Source organism: Pollicipes pollicipes, unplaced genomic scaffold, assembly GCF_011947565.3.
Source record: "Pollicipes pollicipes isolate AB1234 unplaced genomic scaffold, Ppol_2.1 Scaffold_4881;HRSCAF=5763_pilon_pilon_pilon, whole genome shotgun sequence".
In the NCBI taxonomy this organism is placed as follows: domain Eukaryota; kingdom Metazoa; phylum Arthropoda; class Thecostraca; order Pollicipedomorpha; family Pollicipedidae; genus Pollicipes; species Pollicipes pollicipes.
In genome coordinates this window covers 9301428-9316828 of record NW_023596576.1, presented here as the reverse complement: position 1 = coordinate 9316828, position 15401 = coordinate 9301428, and the positions used below count along the sequence as shown (strand labels likewise).

At 51.4% G+C, this 15401-nt stretch overlaps 1 protein-coding gene and 1 long non-coding RNA gene across 3 annotated transcripts; both read left to right on the top strand.

Annotated features, from left to right (window-relative positions):
• The first annotated feature begins 1687 nt into the window (after window positions 1-1687).
• LOC119101245 (uncharacterized) lies at window positions 1688-6025 on the top strand. Its single transcript, XR_005094521.1, has 3 exons — window positions 1688-1890; window positions 5324-5376; window positions 5763-6025. It is a non-coding gene; the product is annotated as an uncharacterized LOC119101245 (long non-coding RNA).
• Window positions 6026-6985: 960 nt separating this feature from the next.
• On the top strand, window positions 6986-10798 carry LOC119101244 (uncharacterized). Of its 2 annotated transcripts, none has more exons than XM_037224547.1 (4): window positions 6986-7140; window positions 7838-7979; window positions 9874-9917; window positions 10211-10798. In XM_037224547.1, exons 2-4 carry the CDS (start codon window positions 7840-7842, stop codon window positions 10396-10398), a joined length of 372 nt encoding a protein of 123 aa, XP_037080442.1. In that variant the 5' UTR covers window positions 6986-7140; window positions 7838-7839; the 3' UTR covers window positions 10399-10798. The 2 variants fall into 2 exon arrangements, with proteins under 2 accessions (XP_037080442.1, XP_037080441.1); XM_037224546.1 differs by having other exon boundaries at window positions 7835-7979.
• The last annotated feature ends 4603 nt before the right edge of the window (window positions 10799-15401 follow it).

Here is a 15401-nt window from a genome sequence, read left to right as displayed (position 1 = left end):
TCCAAAATTGTAAGGAACCAACTCATTTATCGTTGCGAAGACATGCTGACGTAACTGCGTCTCTTCGTCATATGCACGGCGACGGGGCGGACACTGCTTAGGTGTGGTTTGTGCACCTGACGCTCAGCTCACAGATTGCATTATTTGTCGTCACTGCGTGAGTCCACATGCGATATATCATATGCAGATATACGACGAGCCCTGCCTTTGTTTCAGTCTGGTCGAGAAATACTTCCGGCCCATCTCCGACAGAACGGATGCTGGCAGCCTTGGTAAGAACTCTGTGGCTCTCCACGCCTCCGCTACAGATGTCTGAACAGTGAACATATTAGCTGAACATAGTAGCAACATAGTACATAGTAGTTCACGCCCACCACGGCAGACACCCGACGCGAATAACTGAAAACTGATGCACACCAAACAGATTCCTTTGCCAAGAATTAACGTGCAACACGTTGTGTCAAGCTGTGACCTCTCTGATCCAAGAATGTGTGTCATGGTATCTGTTCCACACGGTGAGCTTTTGTGACCTAGGGGACTCTGTACCACACCATTGTACCACTGCGTCATTGGAGGTGCAGGGCCGGTCCCCACCTCACCGGCTGTGCTCCGGCCTCATCAGCTGCAACGGGTTGGGGCGTGGGGGGGGGGGGGGAGCAACGATTACGAATTGCCCACACTGCCGTATGACACCCGCACGGTGGTTCTAATTGCTGACAAGATCCCGTTGTTTGCAGCGGGTGCTCTGTTCCCGTCGTTCTCATTGCTGACAAGAGCCCGTTGTTTGCAGCGGCTGCTCCGTTACTGTTGTTCTCGTTGCTGACAAGAGCCGTTGTTTGCAGCGGCTGCTCCGTTCCTGTTTTTCTCATTGCTCATTTTGGCGGCGATCGGCTTTGCCGCGATCGGATGGGCGCTCACCACCACGCTGAACTCGTCCGGACGAGGTCTGGAGGCGGACAGCTGGGAGATCAGCCACTCGGTCTGGATGGACCAGCTCACCAGGGACTTTGAGGACTCATGGTCTCAGTGATTCACCTACGGCAACTGGATGAGGCAAGACACAGTACAAGAAAGGAAGAGGACTTGTAGTATCCCTATGTCACCGTGATATTGTTATTGTTGTTGTTATTAAAAGGACGCTGCTGTTACGGGACAAACACGTGCGATACGACCGTTGAGAACATTCCGCACAATTGTATTGCGCACTGGAGGGTTGAAACCTCTGATAGGCGGACATGTTTATTTAGTCGGATTTGTTGTTATGGAGCATTATGGCACACACAGCTGACATTGGAGCCTGCTAAGAGCTTCTGATGCAGAAATAAAATGCCAAAAAATAGCACCTGTATCTGGTTTGGCCACCTCGAAGAAGCACGCAGCTGATGCCGATTGAAGCATGGAAAAGACCAGCCGCCCTACAAGAGCGTAGCCGTGGCGTGGCGCACCCCAGTGGACGGGGGTACCTCACGGCGATGGCAGGGGACGACCGTCCACCAGACGGCTCTCGGTCACGCCCAGCCAGTGGTGCCTGCACAGGGAAACCAACCCGGCCCGGATGTTTATCGTTAGCTCGGCGCGGGGTCGGCATGGTCAGCGGAAGCCGTTCGACTAGGCCACCGTGGGCGGCGGAGCCTGCAGTCCTTGAGCCCCTCCCTCCCCACGAGTCTGCAGTCGTGCGCCTCCACGACGGCGGTGGCAGGGTCGCGGACGCCGCCCCATCGCGGCGAGGAGCCGAGCTGACGCAAGCCTGTCAGCGTCTGCACCCTCGGAGGACGCGTCAAGGTGCCGGCCGGCGGCAGATGGCCGACTACACTCTCCATCAGAGCACTCTCCAAGGTACCGGCCGGCGGCAGATGGCCGACTACACTCTCCATCAGAGCACTCTCCAAAGTACCGGCCGGCGGCAGATGACCGACTACACTCTCCATCAGAGCACTCTTCACGGTGCAATAACTTGCATGCGGTGCAGATTTGATTCATCCGGTTGGTTACAATGCGATGCAGTTTATTGTGCGCGTACTTTTGCAAATGGTTGAAGCACGGCACGTTATTGCTGTTTTATGGTGCGCAACCTAGGTTCGCCCTCGGGTGTGCCGTGTGGTACTATACTGTTCGGAAGAACAGCGTGCGAGTGCCCCTCTGATCCCAAGTAACAAGACCGACAGAACACCAATTATTCTGATGGGTAAATTACCAGCAAGACACCACGTACGTCGCCGGGAGAGTGACGTCAGAAAAGGCAGCATGTCATGCCAATGCAGAGGACATCAAACCTCGGGGAATGAGGTCCGGCGTCTTTGGAAGTGGTCGTGCAAACGGTTCACCCGCTGCACTTGAATATCCGGCTTTCGTGATATTGTAACATGCAAACGTATGTGGTTTTCAAGCGGATTGATTGAATATCTTGGTTTGGAGTTCATGCCACGCAGTGCTTGTGTGAAACCTTGCCGAGATCTGAACATGCAATGGCAGCTTTGCTGTATAGCAATGTTCGACACGGTCAGCCCGCCCTCTGACCTCATGTCACTTTTAAATGGCCGCTGCCATCGATCGTGGGCCAGTTCAGTCGAGGCACACAGCGAGGGCCAAAGCTGCTTGGATCCAGCCAACCCTCCAGAGCGTCAAAGCAAAGGCAGCTTGAACCGACCACCCATAACGCCAAGGGGTGAGTTGGGAGACAAGTGCTTTGACCGCTAGAGCTACGAGGTGGGCGACTGGCATGTTACTTTGACAGATGCTTTTAAAGTGAATTAGTGTCCGTCTGTCTGTCTCAAATGTCATTAAATACCTTCGTGTTGGCTTAGGAACTATGATCAACATGGAGCTATGATTACCATATGATTATGGTATTACCTAAAATAACAAGCCTATAGCTCACAGATATGTTGATAGCACATGCCCTTTAATAAGGTATACAGATACTCGGACTGAGTGGACTTCAAATGAAATCTATTGAGCACTGTTTCATTCGGAGAATCAATACGGCGTATATGCTTCCCATGGATCAAGAGCAATACAACGCGTAGAACAGCCTTCCGGAAAGGCTCGAATGGTCTACAGATGCGATGAGCAGTGCTCACTACATCCGTGGTGATGTGATGGTCACATCACATCACACCACATCACATCACCGGCCACATGTAACAAGCAGTGCTCTCCGGCCACATATGAGTAGTGCTCACCGGCCACATGTGATGAGTAGTGCTCACCGGCCACATATGCATTGCATTTGCGTCTTTTGCGTTTGCATTTGCACAATGCATTTTTGAGAATAAAGTGGCCAAATTCTGAAAGATTGTTTTACTTCTTAGCAAGGTTTAGAATGTAGCAGCCGCACGCGGTGCCTTATAGGGCCAGATATCTCATGTCTTCGGCGGGCCTCCCCTTGGCAGTGGCATGGCTTCTCCACTGCCTACTTCTGCTACTTGCAGGTAGTGCTGTTATTATCGCCATTTCCGGCGCGGGGTTTTCGCCTGCTGTTGGGCTCGGAAGGGAGCGGCGCGACATCGCGGAAGGCTACACGCCTGAAGTGCGCAGCAGCGAATCATCTAGCGCCGGGCCGCCTATTCCTACGCTTGTCAGGTGGGCTTCAGACATTCCGCAAGTGTATTTGAAGGCATCGGGCAGTTTTTCAGTAATCTTATCTCTTACTTCCGAAAGGCAGACTGTTCGCTCCATCTTATTATGCATATATCGCATAAGATGTCGGGTCATATGTGGCCAGTGAGCATTGCTCTTGATATCTAGTCGGTCACCACTGCTCATGATATGTGGCCGGTGAGCACTACTCGTCATATGTGGCCGGTGGACATTGCTCATGCTATGTGGTCGGTGAGCATTGCTCATCATATGTAGTCGGTCAGCACTGCTCATGATATGTAGACGGTCAGCACTGTCCATGATATGTAGCCGGTCAGCACTGCTCATCGCATCCGTGGACCCATTCGAGTCTTTCCGGGAGGCTGTTCTACGCGTCGTTATTGCTCTTGATACATGGAAAGCATATATGCCGCATTGATTTCCCGAATGAAATAGTGCTCAATGGATTTCATTTGAAGTCCACGGAGTCCAAGCATCTGTATACCTTATTAAAGGGCATATGCTATCAACATGTCTGTGAGCTAAAAGCTGGTTGTCATAGGTGATACCATAACCATATGGTAATCATAGCTCCATGTTGATCACAGTTCCTAAGCCAACATGAAGGTATTTAATGACATTTGAGACAGACAGACGGACATTAATTCACTTTAAAGACATTTGTCAAAGTAGCATGCCAGACGCGCATCCCGTAGCTCTATCGGTCAAAGCACTTGTCTCCCAACTCACCCGTGGCGTTATCGGTGATCGGTTCAAGCTGCTTTGGCGCTGTGGAGGGTTGGGTGGGTACAAGCAGCTCTGGCCCTCGCTGTTTGCCCGGACTGAACTGGCCCACGATCGATGGCAGCGGCCATTCAAAGTGACATGAGGTCAGAGGGCGGGCTGCTCGTGCCGAACATTGCCCTACAGCAAAACTGCCATTGCACGCTCAGATCTCGGTAAGGTTTCACACAAGCACTGCGTGGCATGACTCTAAACCAAGATATTTAATCAATCCGCTTGAAAACCGCATTGGTTAAACCTAAATCTGAAACTGAATCGGGTTACTAGCGCTCGATTCTTTGAACCTTTTCCATGACAGCGGGCGTGACCCCCGCAGCCTGCCAGGGTCGCACCCATCCGCCAGGCTGGCTGGATGGATGCGCCGACATCTGGTGGAAAATCGGCAGGGCATGGATATCCGGTTCAAGATAGATCATCCATCTTTGAAAGGCCACTATTTGCCGGAAATTTTGCGATGACCGCAAACTTTTCATTCATCGCAAAATTTTCGGCAAATAACGGCCTTTCAAAGATGGATGTTCTACCTTCAACGGGTCACCCATGACCTGGCGATTCCCCACCAGATGCCGGCACATCGTCTGGCGTGACCCCTGGCAGACTGCGGGGGTCACGCCCGCTGTGCGCTCCCCTGGCAGACTGCGTAGTCACGCCCGCTGTGCGCGTCCCTGGCAGACTGTGTGTGTCACGCCCGCTGTGTGTGCCCCTGGCAGACTGCGGGGTCACGCCCGCTGTGCGCGGCCCTGGCAGACCGTGGGTGTCACGCCCGCTATGCGCGGCCCTGGCAGACCGCGGATTCACGCCCGCTGTGCGCGCCCTTGGCAGACTGCGGGGGTTGCGCCCGCTGTACGCCCCCCCCCCCCCTCCTGGCAGGCTGCGGGGTCACGCCCGCTGTCATGGAACGGGTTTTAAGAGTAGAGCGCTAACAAGCCGATTCCTTCAGGCGGAGGTCTGCAGCCCAACAGTCGACGCGTCTCCGCGGTGGACCCCCCAGCGGTGGGTGTGTTAGCCGTTTACAGGCGTCTCCAGCAAGGGCGGGGGGACGGGGGGGGGGCGGCAGTTTACCCCATCCTCAAAATAAATTTCGCTGAATCCGGGGAATAAATGAGAAATATGACTGGAGGAAACGTAGGTAGATTAGCGTCTTTGTATACGGAGTCGAATACTCTTTAGTTCCCTGGACTAGGTTTTGGCTCCTCAGCGTAACAATCCCGTCCTTGGCTCTTGAACCATTTCATGGCAGGACGAGCGCACCTGACGTGAATGAACCTCGACATCAAGTAACCGATCAGATTAAGGAAGCGTCCAAACTGGTTGTGTGGAACAAGCGCTATCAACAGCTTAACGCTTTGTCTACAGTGCGCGTCGCCTTTTGTTTTCAGATCAGGTGCGCATCACACCGTACCTGATTATCACGACACTGTTGCTGATGGGAGTAGGTCTCGTCTTATACCACCTCTACAGTGACGCCACCGGCTCAAGATGGCGGTTTGCTTACTAGCGGCGACTCAAAAAAGTACTTTTCAGTATAGGGACGTCCAGGATCCGTGCTGGCAGAAAAGGCACGTGTTCCTCGGCCCGAACCGTCACTGTGTGCGGTGCAGGATGCGGCGTCGTGTTGATTTGCTGTGCTTCATCTTTTGTGCGGGATGCATGCCGTCTGCCACCAAAAGAGTGGTCTGCTTTCGGAGAAAGCCTCAATTCTGCCGCCTGCCTGGCCAGTAGCCTGGTGGCTTACCACTACTTAATATATTCGCTGGATGTTCGTTGAATGTTCGTTGCATGAAGTTGAATGCAAGTGCTGAAACATAGTTTGGGTGATCAACGATTAGCGGATCTGGCTAAGACACATTTCAGGAGCCAATTTGCTATAGCATGCTCCTTGGAGCCATGCCCTCGAACCACATATGCATGCTGCCACTAGTGCAAGAATATGGATTGATCATTAGACAGCATATTTCAACACTTGCATTGGTGACTTTGCGGCGTGAGCAGAGTCGGTAAGTTGTACACCAGTTTGACACCGACTCCATCCATAATCACGGCCCACGTCTTCAGTGAAGGCTGGTGCACAACTTGCTGTATAATGAACACAACACATGAACGTATGAATGCGCGTAATGGGTAAACAAATGCGTCTGCCGTATCTGTCATCTAATCTACGTGCACAGCATAGCGAGCGTCCGAATTTGCCCCCTTAACATGCCTCAATCCATGCTAGTAGTTCCAAGCCGATCTGTAGATCTGACAAGTCATGGAGAATAAGTTCAAATAACTCCGCTATTTTAGTCAATAAAAAAGGCCATCTCAACCTTCCTATCTCCCTCCCTCCGCTCTTTCTCCCTCTCCCTCTCTCTCTCTCTCTCTCTCTCTCTCTCTCTCTCTCTCTCCCTCTCTCTCTCTCTCTCTCTCTCTCTCTCTCTCTCTCTCTCTCTCTCTCTCTCTTCCATTCTCTCAGTGACACAATTCCAGGCCCTCAAAGCAAACGGCGACCTCAAAGGGGTCATTAATGGCGGCCGCGCGCCACTTCACCCAATCAGACCATCGCACCCTGTGGGGGATCCTCACCTTCCGCCGGCGCCGGAGGACAAACAGGAACCAGAGCCGGGGTCGTCAACACTCTGGAAGTGGGGAGTAGCCCTTCCAGGCCGACCCACAGCCTGCGGCTGTAACGTCACAGGAAGGGTTGCGGTGTTTGCGTGCTCCTGGGAGCCCGAGTGGCCAGAATCTTCATTCCTTCTTCACCAGCCTTACGATAAGGTAAGACAGGCTGCTCCGCTGTCAGGCGGGCACCTTAGGCGTTGTTTCATGGAACAACATGCTAATTTTCAATCATGCTAATGACTTTTAGAAAATTACTTAAGATACAGTCCAGTGCCTGCGTCTAATGACTGGCTTCCACGGGAGCGACAATTCACGACCCTAGAAAGCTGTTTATCGAACCGACAACTTCTGTGACCGTTTACTTGGTGCTTGGATGCTTCCCCATGGATGTGCAGGCAGAGCCCAATTTGCTTCTGCCTGGTGTTACTCAGTGTTGATTTGTCTGCGCCCGTAATGGTCCTGGATGCCGTCACCCTCCAGCGAGTTGTACGGACCGACAGACTTTAGAGGAGCGTCCACTTCTGAGAGAGGCTGCTCTCGTGGCTTTTGAATGCAAATGACGATTAGCATACGAATGAATATGGTCACTGATGGGTCCGTTAGCTGTCACCTACGACCATAAGGCTCAGACGTGGCTTATGCAAAGAAGATTTCCAATAGAAATGGTGTCTAGATAATATTTGATATTGAGTGTCTGTTTTCCTATTGGTCGACGCAATAAATGACGGCTAACCATGTAAACAATGGCGTCGGCAACAGAATGTATCTTCACAGCAACGATATCTGGCCCGGCAGAAGACCTGCATTGCCTTGTCCTCCGGGTAACATGCGCGCTGTTCTTGGACGCCAGCAGACATGTGGAAGCAGGCGACTGTCGCCCTCCTGTTGGTGGTCGTGGTGGTCCCGACGGCCGAAGCGGACGCCAGCACCTACGGCCACCACGCGACGCCGTACAAGCAGCCCGCCTACTACCCCAGTCGGTACCACCAGTATCCGTGAGTAGTCGCCGGCTGCCGGCGACCGGAGACAGGCGGAGGCAGTCGGTTACGTTGGGATCAAGAATGACGTGTATGTTTCTAGGTGGCGTGCCAAACAGCCGCGCAGCTCTGCGGTGCTGTGGGGTCACAGAGACGCGCAGTGCTACCTAGGCGAGCAACACTGGACGCGTACCTGACCCCCATTCGCGCAAAATGGCATTCATGTAACAAATTCACACAAGTGAGTCAAATAGCTAATAAATAAATTCATGACGAACAAGAAAAGCTTTGAAATACGTTACCCCACCCGCGAGCCTCTGCCATAGCCTCTTCATCCCAATCGCAAGCCGTGCGTAGTGTTCATAATCCGGCTCGCATGAAACGATCCACTGCTGCGTTCCTCAGAATAGACACGGAATGCGTGGGGGTCTCAGGTGGGAGCCCCACATGCCAGCCAGAAACATTGTGATGATCAAGGTCACGTGGGATTTGGGGGCGCGTCGATATCAAAGGTCTTATTACGCCCATAACGGCTGTTTCGGGCTGTGCTATTTGTTAACTAGCGAGGACAAATACAGCTGAAAATTTGATGCATCTTAGAACTGCAAACAACTGGCCTGAATCTAACAAAGAAGTGTCGCCTCCCAACATGTCGCGATAAGTCAAACATGACGCTTGCCACCCAAAATGACGCAGTCGTTCGTCCTTGAAATGTGGACAGGGGTAAAACGCATGATAAACTGTCAACGGCGCATGGCATTCAGGGCATTGAAGTCTCCCGCCGCCACATAACAGACATCCATTTATCGCGTAAGAATGGCCAATTTACAGCCGGCACAGAGCGACCACTTCCCACTTAGCCGCTCACGAGCTAGACGGCCAAAGGCCCAACAGTGGCTTTATCATTCTTAGCTTGTTGCTTTCGGTGTCTCAGACGCGTTGCAATTTTCTTTTCAGATAAGCTGTGATGGATGAATAGAAATTCCTAGCTAGGACCGCAAACAACGTGCGCAAGGCACATGAGGGGCCCGCTTTGCGCCGACGTCGGCAAGCTCGTCTCCCGCTATCCCCACATGGCTTGGAATCCAGCATAGTACCAAAGTTTTGACCATGCCTATCAGCTTGTGAAACAAGACAAAATGTCCTGTAAAAAGGGACACAACAGTGGGCGCTAGACAAATCTGCACCATTGATGAAACAAAACGGGGATTTTGACTACATACTTCAGAATCAGCGTTGACGTCTTTGCGTTTGATCGTTGTCGTTTTTTCACTGCTCCTGCTCTGCATATCACGCTTAAAACTGGGTCTGAGCCCTTCGGATGGATGAATTTCTGGGAACAGAGCCCGCCCTATGCAGGGCTTGTTGCGCAAGCCCTGACTTCTACCATCCGATCATTACATTTTAGGTCAACGGCAGAATATGGTGGAGAAGGTAATACGTGCAGCTACGCTCAGCACGGTCTGTCCTGCGTGCAGCTACGCTCAGCACGGTCTGTCTTGCGTGCAGCTACGCTCGGCACGGTCTGTCCTGCTCTCTGGTGTCAGCTGACTTGACATGTGGCCGCTCCATCGGCCGCAGGCCGGCCTAGTCAAGTGAAATTGGCGAGCGCCTGAAGCGATTCGAACCCACCCTATCACGGATGGATGGATTGGAGAGCAGCTGCTTTAACCAACTCAGCTATTGGACGAAAGAATATGCTTATGTTCATGCCAACGCCTTTATTCAGTTTCGGCTGGTGCCTCATAAGGCTGCGTCTTTTTTCCATTGAACATATATCTATAAGAAGTGAGCTAAATTCTGCAATTTCTTTTGATTACGTGGACAAACCTTTTGCATGAAAAAGTAGGTACATGCACCAGTTGTACGCAACTCAGTGTAACACCTGTAATAATCTCGTGTGCTTCCACAGGTATACAGCTGATCGCGTCTCTGCCGTCGACAACTTCTTCAAAGGTAATATTGGTGATTTCAACAACTGTTAACACCTGTCAGGCGTGAGTGGTCAGTGGCGGCGGACTTAAGTATCTAACCCAGCAGTGAGAACGACAAAACAAGGCACACATCCCTAGACTGTTATGGATCCCACGACATCAATGCGTCCGAATCAGCATCGGGTTTTGTGACGCCAGCACGACTGCGGCCAGCAGCCCGTTCTCGTGCGTCAACGCTGAAGCCTGTACGCGTCAGCATGACATCCGTCCATGAGCACGCTGACGCCGACCGACCCCACCTCCCGTCACCCGCAGACGGCTTGGCAGACATCGGCCTGAAGATGGTCATCCTGCTGGCGGTCAGCTACGTGGCGTTCTCAATAATCGCCTCGCTGGGCGTCCTGGCGGACAACGAGCGCCGCGGCCTGCCCGTGGCCGGGCTGGACACCATCGACGCGCTGGAGCGGCTGCAGAAGGCGTTCGACACCTTCAGCGGCCACTAGGAAAGGGTGCGGTCCCCTACCGCCGGACTCTGGAGCAGCGTTCCGCTTCACCGACCACCGAGGTCAAGGCCACGGCTCGGCGTGACCCCCCGCTGGGGACCACGGCTCGGCGTAACCCCCCGCTGGGGCAAGGCCACGGCTCGGCCGGAGATGCCCGATTGGTACCGGCGGTCGGCCGGCAGTTGTTACATGTTTGGGAAACGATCCCACCATCAGTCTTCACCTGTATCTCTCGTTTGTTTTGTTGACGCGTGGGCTTATTTAACCTGACGCAGACGGGTTTCGCGGGCATTGTGTGGGCCCTGCCTTGGGCACTGTGCCGCCAGCGGGGTAATGTGCGGACCACGCATTGTATGTGCAACGCACAAAGTATCGATACATACATGTACGAAGCCATGAGCTTATTGGCAGGATGCAAACGCAGCGGTCGGTCACACAACGCCAGCAAACTCTCTTCGAAATAAAGGAAGATCGCTGCGGCGCAGCCCCGCTCAGGCTGCTTGGGCGCCGGGGGCCTCTCTTGTGAGGCCTGCAGAGGGGCGTACATTGGCTATGGCCACGGGCAGCGGTTCGCTCAGGTGCCGGGTGGCGGGTGCCGTGGCTCGGCCAGGTCGGTCAGGTCACGCGGCACAAGACAGCTCGCTCAGGTGTTTGGCGCTGGTTGCCTTGACTCAGCCAGGTCGGTCAGGTCACCGGGCACAAAACACGGTCAGCGGTTCGCTCAGGTGCCGGGTGGCGGGTGCCGTGGCTCGGCCAGGTCGGTCAGGTCACGCGGCACAAGACAGCTCGCTCAGGCGTTCGGCGCTGGTTGCAGTGACTCAGCCAGGTCGGTCAGGTTGCGGGCCGTACGACACCGTCAGCGACTCGCTCAGGTGTTCGGCGCCGGTTGCCGTGACTCAGCTAGGTCGGTCAGGTCGCGGGGCATACGACACCGTGAGCGGACCGATGCGGGGCACATGGAGCTTTGCGTAGTGCCTGCCCGCGCATTAAGCAAGCACGCGGGAAAAGCTCAGTGGCGCGGGATCAACCAGGAGAAATGCAGGCTCACCATCACGACATCCACCTATTCCTCACAGTGATAGTGAGAAAGTTGAAGGCCCAAGCCTAGTCACACCATCGACCTGGTCTAAACCAAGAGCATTAGACGCGAGTCGAGGTGACTCTTGATTCACATTGAATCCACATCTGCTTTTCGTTCACCGGTCAACAGCCTGTCGACAGTTGGCTTGGCGGATACAAACCTGGCATGTGTGTTTCAGGCTCAGTTCTCAGCCCGCAGTTTGGGTGGCAGAGGGCATAGGCGCGTTGTCGTCCGATAGTTGGTCATTGTTTCCTTCAGTGCACAGAAGAGCACTTCAGGGATCGAATTTTCAGGATCCGGTCCAGTCCGGCCCGGCAAGTCCAGATCCAATCCACATGCCAATCCACTTTCCCAGATTTCTCAATGTAAACCGGTTCAGTCCGGCTTACCAGAAAGTGCACGAAATAAATCCGCGCCAGGCTACTTGCACATCAAGTACTTTGAAGAATCTAAACAGCAAATTTGATTCATCTGAGCGTTCTAAAAATTAGTTATTTATTGGTTTTTATTAAAAAATGTACAAGAAGTTGCCATACGCCGATTATAGGCGCTGATATACCTCAGACGCCTTGTCGCCTGTTGGAAATGTCATTTTACATGAAGATCAGAGCAAACAAGGCTCCTCATATCTTATAATCTCACAACTACTCTAACAATATTTCACCGCTACCCTCACGGAGCACTTGCCAAAATGGCTTCTGCTTTCAATAACCTCAAGACATAAGCACATTACGTAACATTTTCAGACTCAAGGTTAGGTCCAACATACCTCCGGATGCCACTCGATGGTTTCCGCTGCACGCAGTGCACAATCGCTAAGCGCGCCTATTGAATAAGCAGGGGGATGCCGTGCATGCGATTTGTCATCAGTCGGGTTTTAATGAGCCTTGTACAAGGCGATGACGTCACTGGTACCGAGACTTCATGCGACGCGGTCGCTAGCCGTGGAGCGCGACGCGCGGGACAGCCGGGACATAGGAAATCCTCGTAAAGATAATAAATGCATTGTTAGCGTTTGGTGCATATGATCAGCAAGCCGATCGCGCACGTTTTAATGACGGATATGATGATGTACTTTGCAAGCTTATACGGCCTACCATTACAATGAAATCGGCGTGGAACTTGAAAATCCTGTCCAGAACGAGATGGCCGGCCAGGATATCAGTCTGCCTTAGTACCAATAAAGGACGAACTGTTGGGGGTAGGTGAAGGTATTTGGTAGCCAGGACACCAGATGCATATAGCGCCAAGGGGAGTATGATGTTGGTCTAATTACAAGTGCATATGCCAAGTGATTAAGATGTAATCGTCGTAAAGAGTGAAAACTTGCGGGCGCGGACTGCTGGAGACATGCGGCCTGAGTATTGAACTATTTTTTACTAGAAACAAGCGAATTATTACTGGTTAATGCATATATCCACGACCCAATCAGGTAGTCTTGAATGATAAGCATGGGCACGTGCTTTTGCCAGCTTATATTTAGCAAAACCGTTCAAGTTCAATCGGCGCGGGCAGTCAAAACGCCTACCTAGGGGCGCGGGTGCTAGAGAGGGGATGAGTCCCTAACTTTCTTAAAATTAAGCCTTCACCTCAAAGGCCTTAACTGGAAGCAAGTGACCTGAATAGTTATCGCCCCCCCCCCCTGACTTACGAGAACTGCTGTCGCCCCTGCGCCTATGCGAGAGCCAGCCAATAGCACCCTACCCTGAGCACTTATCGTAGATTCGATCTTTACAAAGTTATGTAGCACACTATAGTGGGGAGCTGTAGTGAAGAAGGAAAGCTCACCTTTTGTTTCAAGGCACAAATGTTGCCGCGGAAGACTGAGCAAGTAGCGGCCGGCGCCAACATAAGGCCAGCCACGAACCAGGCGCCAAAATAGAGCCAGCCATGAACCAGGTGCCAAAATAGAGCCAGCCGTGAACCAGGTTCACAGAGGCACAGAAGCGACAAGTTCAGGAGAAATGATAGCTATGTTGTGATAAGGTAGGTTATTGGATAATCAGACATTCTGGTGACATTGGGATGGAACAGAGTTCTAATTTTTTTCATAACAGCATATATCAGTGGCATTCATATCAATTTGCCAATCTGATCTGTTCATCAGAAAATCCGTCTGTAGAATATGTGGCTGAGTTGGGCACTATGTAGCCTATTTGTACATTGCTTGGAATTAAAACCACGGTGATTTATTGGTCTATAAGTCCTTATCTGAGTTGACGTCATTGAATATTTTAGCTCATTGATCATTGAACGTGTCCAAGAGTGTCTAATGATAATTCGCATTGGATTGGTTTTAAATCCGTTCAATCCGTGTGAACTGGCAAATTTGGAAATCAAGTCCGGTCCCAATCCATGTTTTCATGGAAACTTCGGATCCGGTCCAATCTGGATCGTGGATGGATCCCAAATCCGTAGATTGGTCTGAGCCGTGAAGTGCTCTAGTACACAGTCCAAGGATCTCCTGATAACATCCAACGCAGCTCTGCCCAACGCAATCCCAACGTTGATGAATAGCTCTGGTCTTTCCATCCTGAAAACAGCTAACTTATTTCATTTGCATTATCAATGACGCCAGATGTCATGAAAAACACAGTTGTTTCAAGCGCGAGTGCCAGTACATCTTACTGATGCAGTAGTTCTTATAGAGCCCCGCATAAAACACCTTACAAAAGCTGATTTGCTCGGCGTCACAAAGTAAGCCATAAAATGTACTTAGTTTAATTTCAATGTGGTAATACATCAAGTGACATCAAATCAATTCATGCCTGAAAAGGCCACAAATTATGCTAACGTGATGCGGCGTTCACTTTTAACAATGTGATCTCATTTGAACATTTTAGCTGGCATGAGATCGCCCGTCATCGTACTTGGTTTGTCATGTCAGCTGCACGGTCAAAACTTCTGCTGTTTACACTAATGCGCACATAAACAAGAGCTTAATGTCATAGATGGACAAAAAGCACACAAAACCATTGTTTGTATAGTTGTGTTCAAGGATGAGTTAACATTTTTACTAGGCCGTCAAAAGCTGAAAGATCGATGCTTTGAGCGACTGGCAGTTATCACTTGCCTGCCGGACACTTGCCTTCTCTTGGCGGCTCGAAGGGACCCCGCAGGGGCAGCAGGTGGCTACCTGCTGCATTAAAACGTGTGCATGCTAGAACAAAAGCGGAAAGCTGTGTTGGATGTTCTACTGCTTTCGCTGCTGTTTTAGCTTAACCAGCACTAGATTGTGTTATTTAACATGAGCTCAATCTGTCTTCGATGGGTGAAACTAGGCCGAATTCATAATACGAATGGTCCCTTGCCTCCCTTCCTAACTGTGTCTGCTGTGGCAGCTAGGAGCACGATATTATGTGGCCCCAGACGCGCTGCCTTACGGTCGATATATCTTATTAGTTACCTCGTTACGCATGGCTACAGATACCGTATACTGATATCTGTTCACGGATATCTCATGATATGAATCTTACAACAGATACGTTATTACAGCCGTTGTATGATAGGAATATTTTCATTGTTATCGTATTACAGATATCTTTTTACATATATCATATCACATATATATTGAAGCAAATGTCAGCGTGTGAGTGGGTGGTGTATGTAAAGTATCAAATCAGGTCATGCAAGTCGAGCTTTGTATGTGTAGATCCCACCCACTTATTTCAAGAGCCAAGCATAATACGACGACGGAACAAACCACAGAAAATAGCGCTGATCAGCCTGCATCGCATGTATGTTGGCATGACGGAAGATACGTCAAACTATGTCAACAAAAGTACACTTTTATTCCCGTAAATATTGCTTCAGTGAGGGAATTTCATGCCGCTTGGCGGTGGGTGACCTGCTTAATGACATTTTAGAATGGCATCAGCATGAAGCACGGGTTAGCCAATTAGCTGGCTGGTGACAATCACTG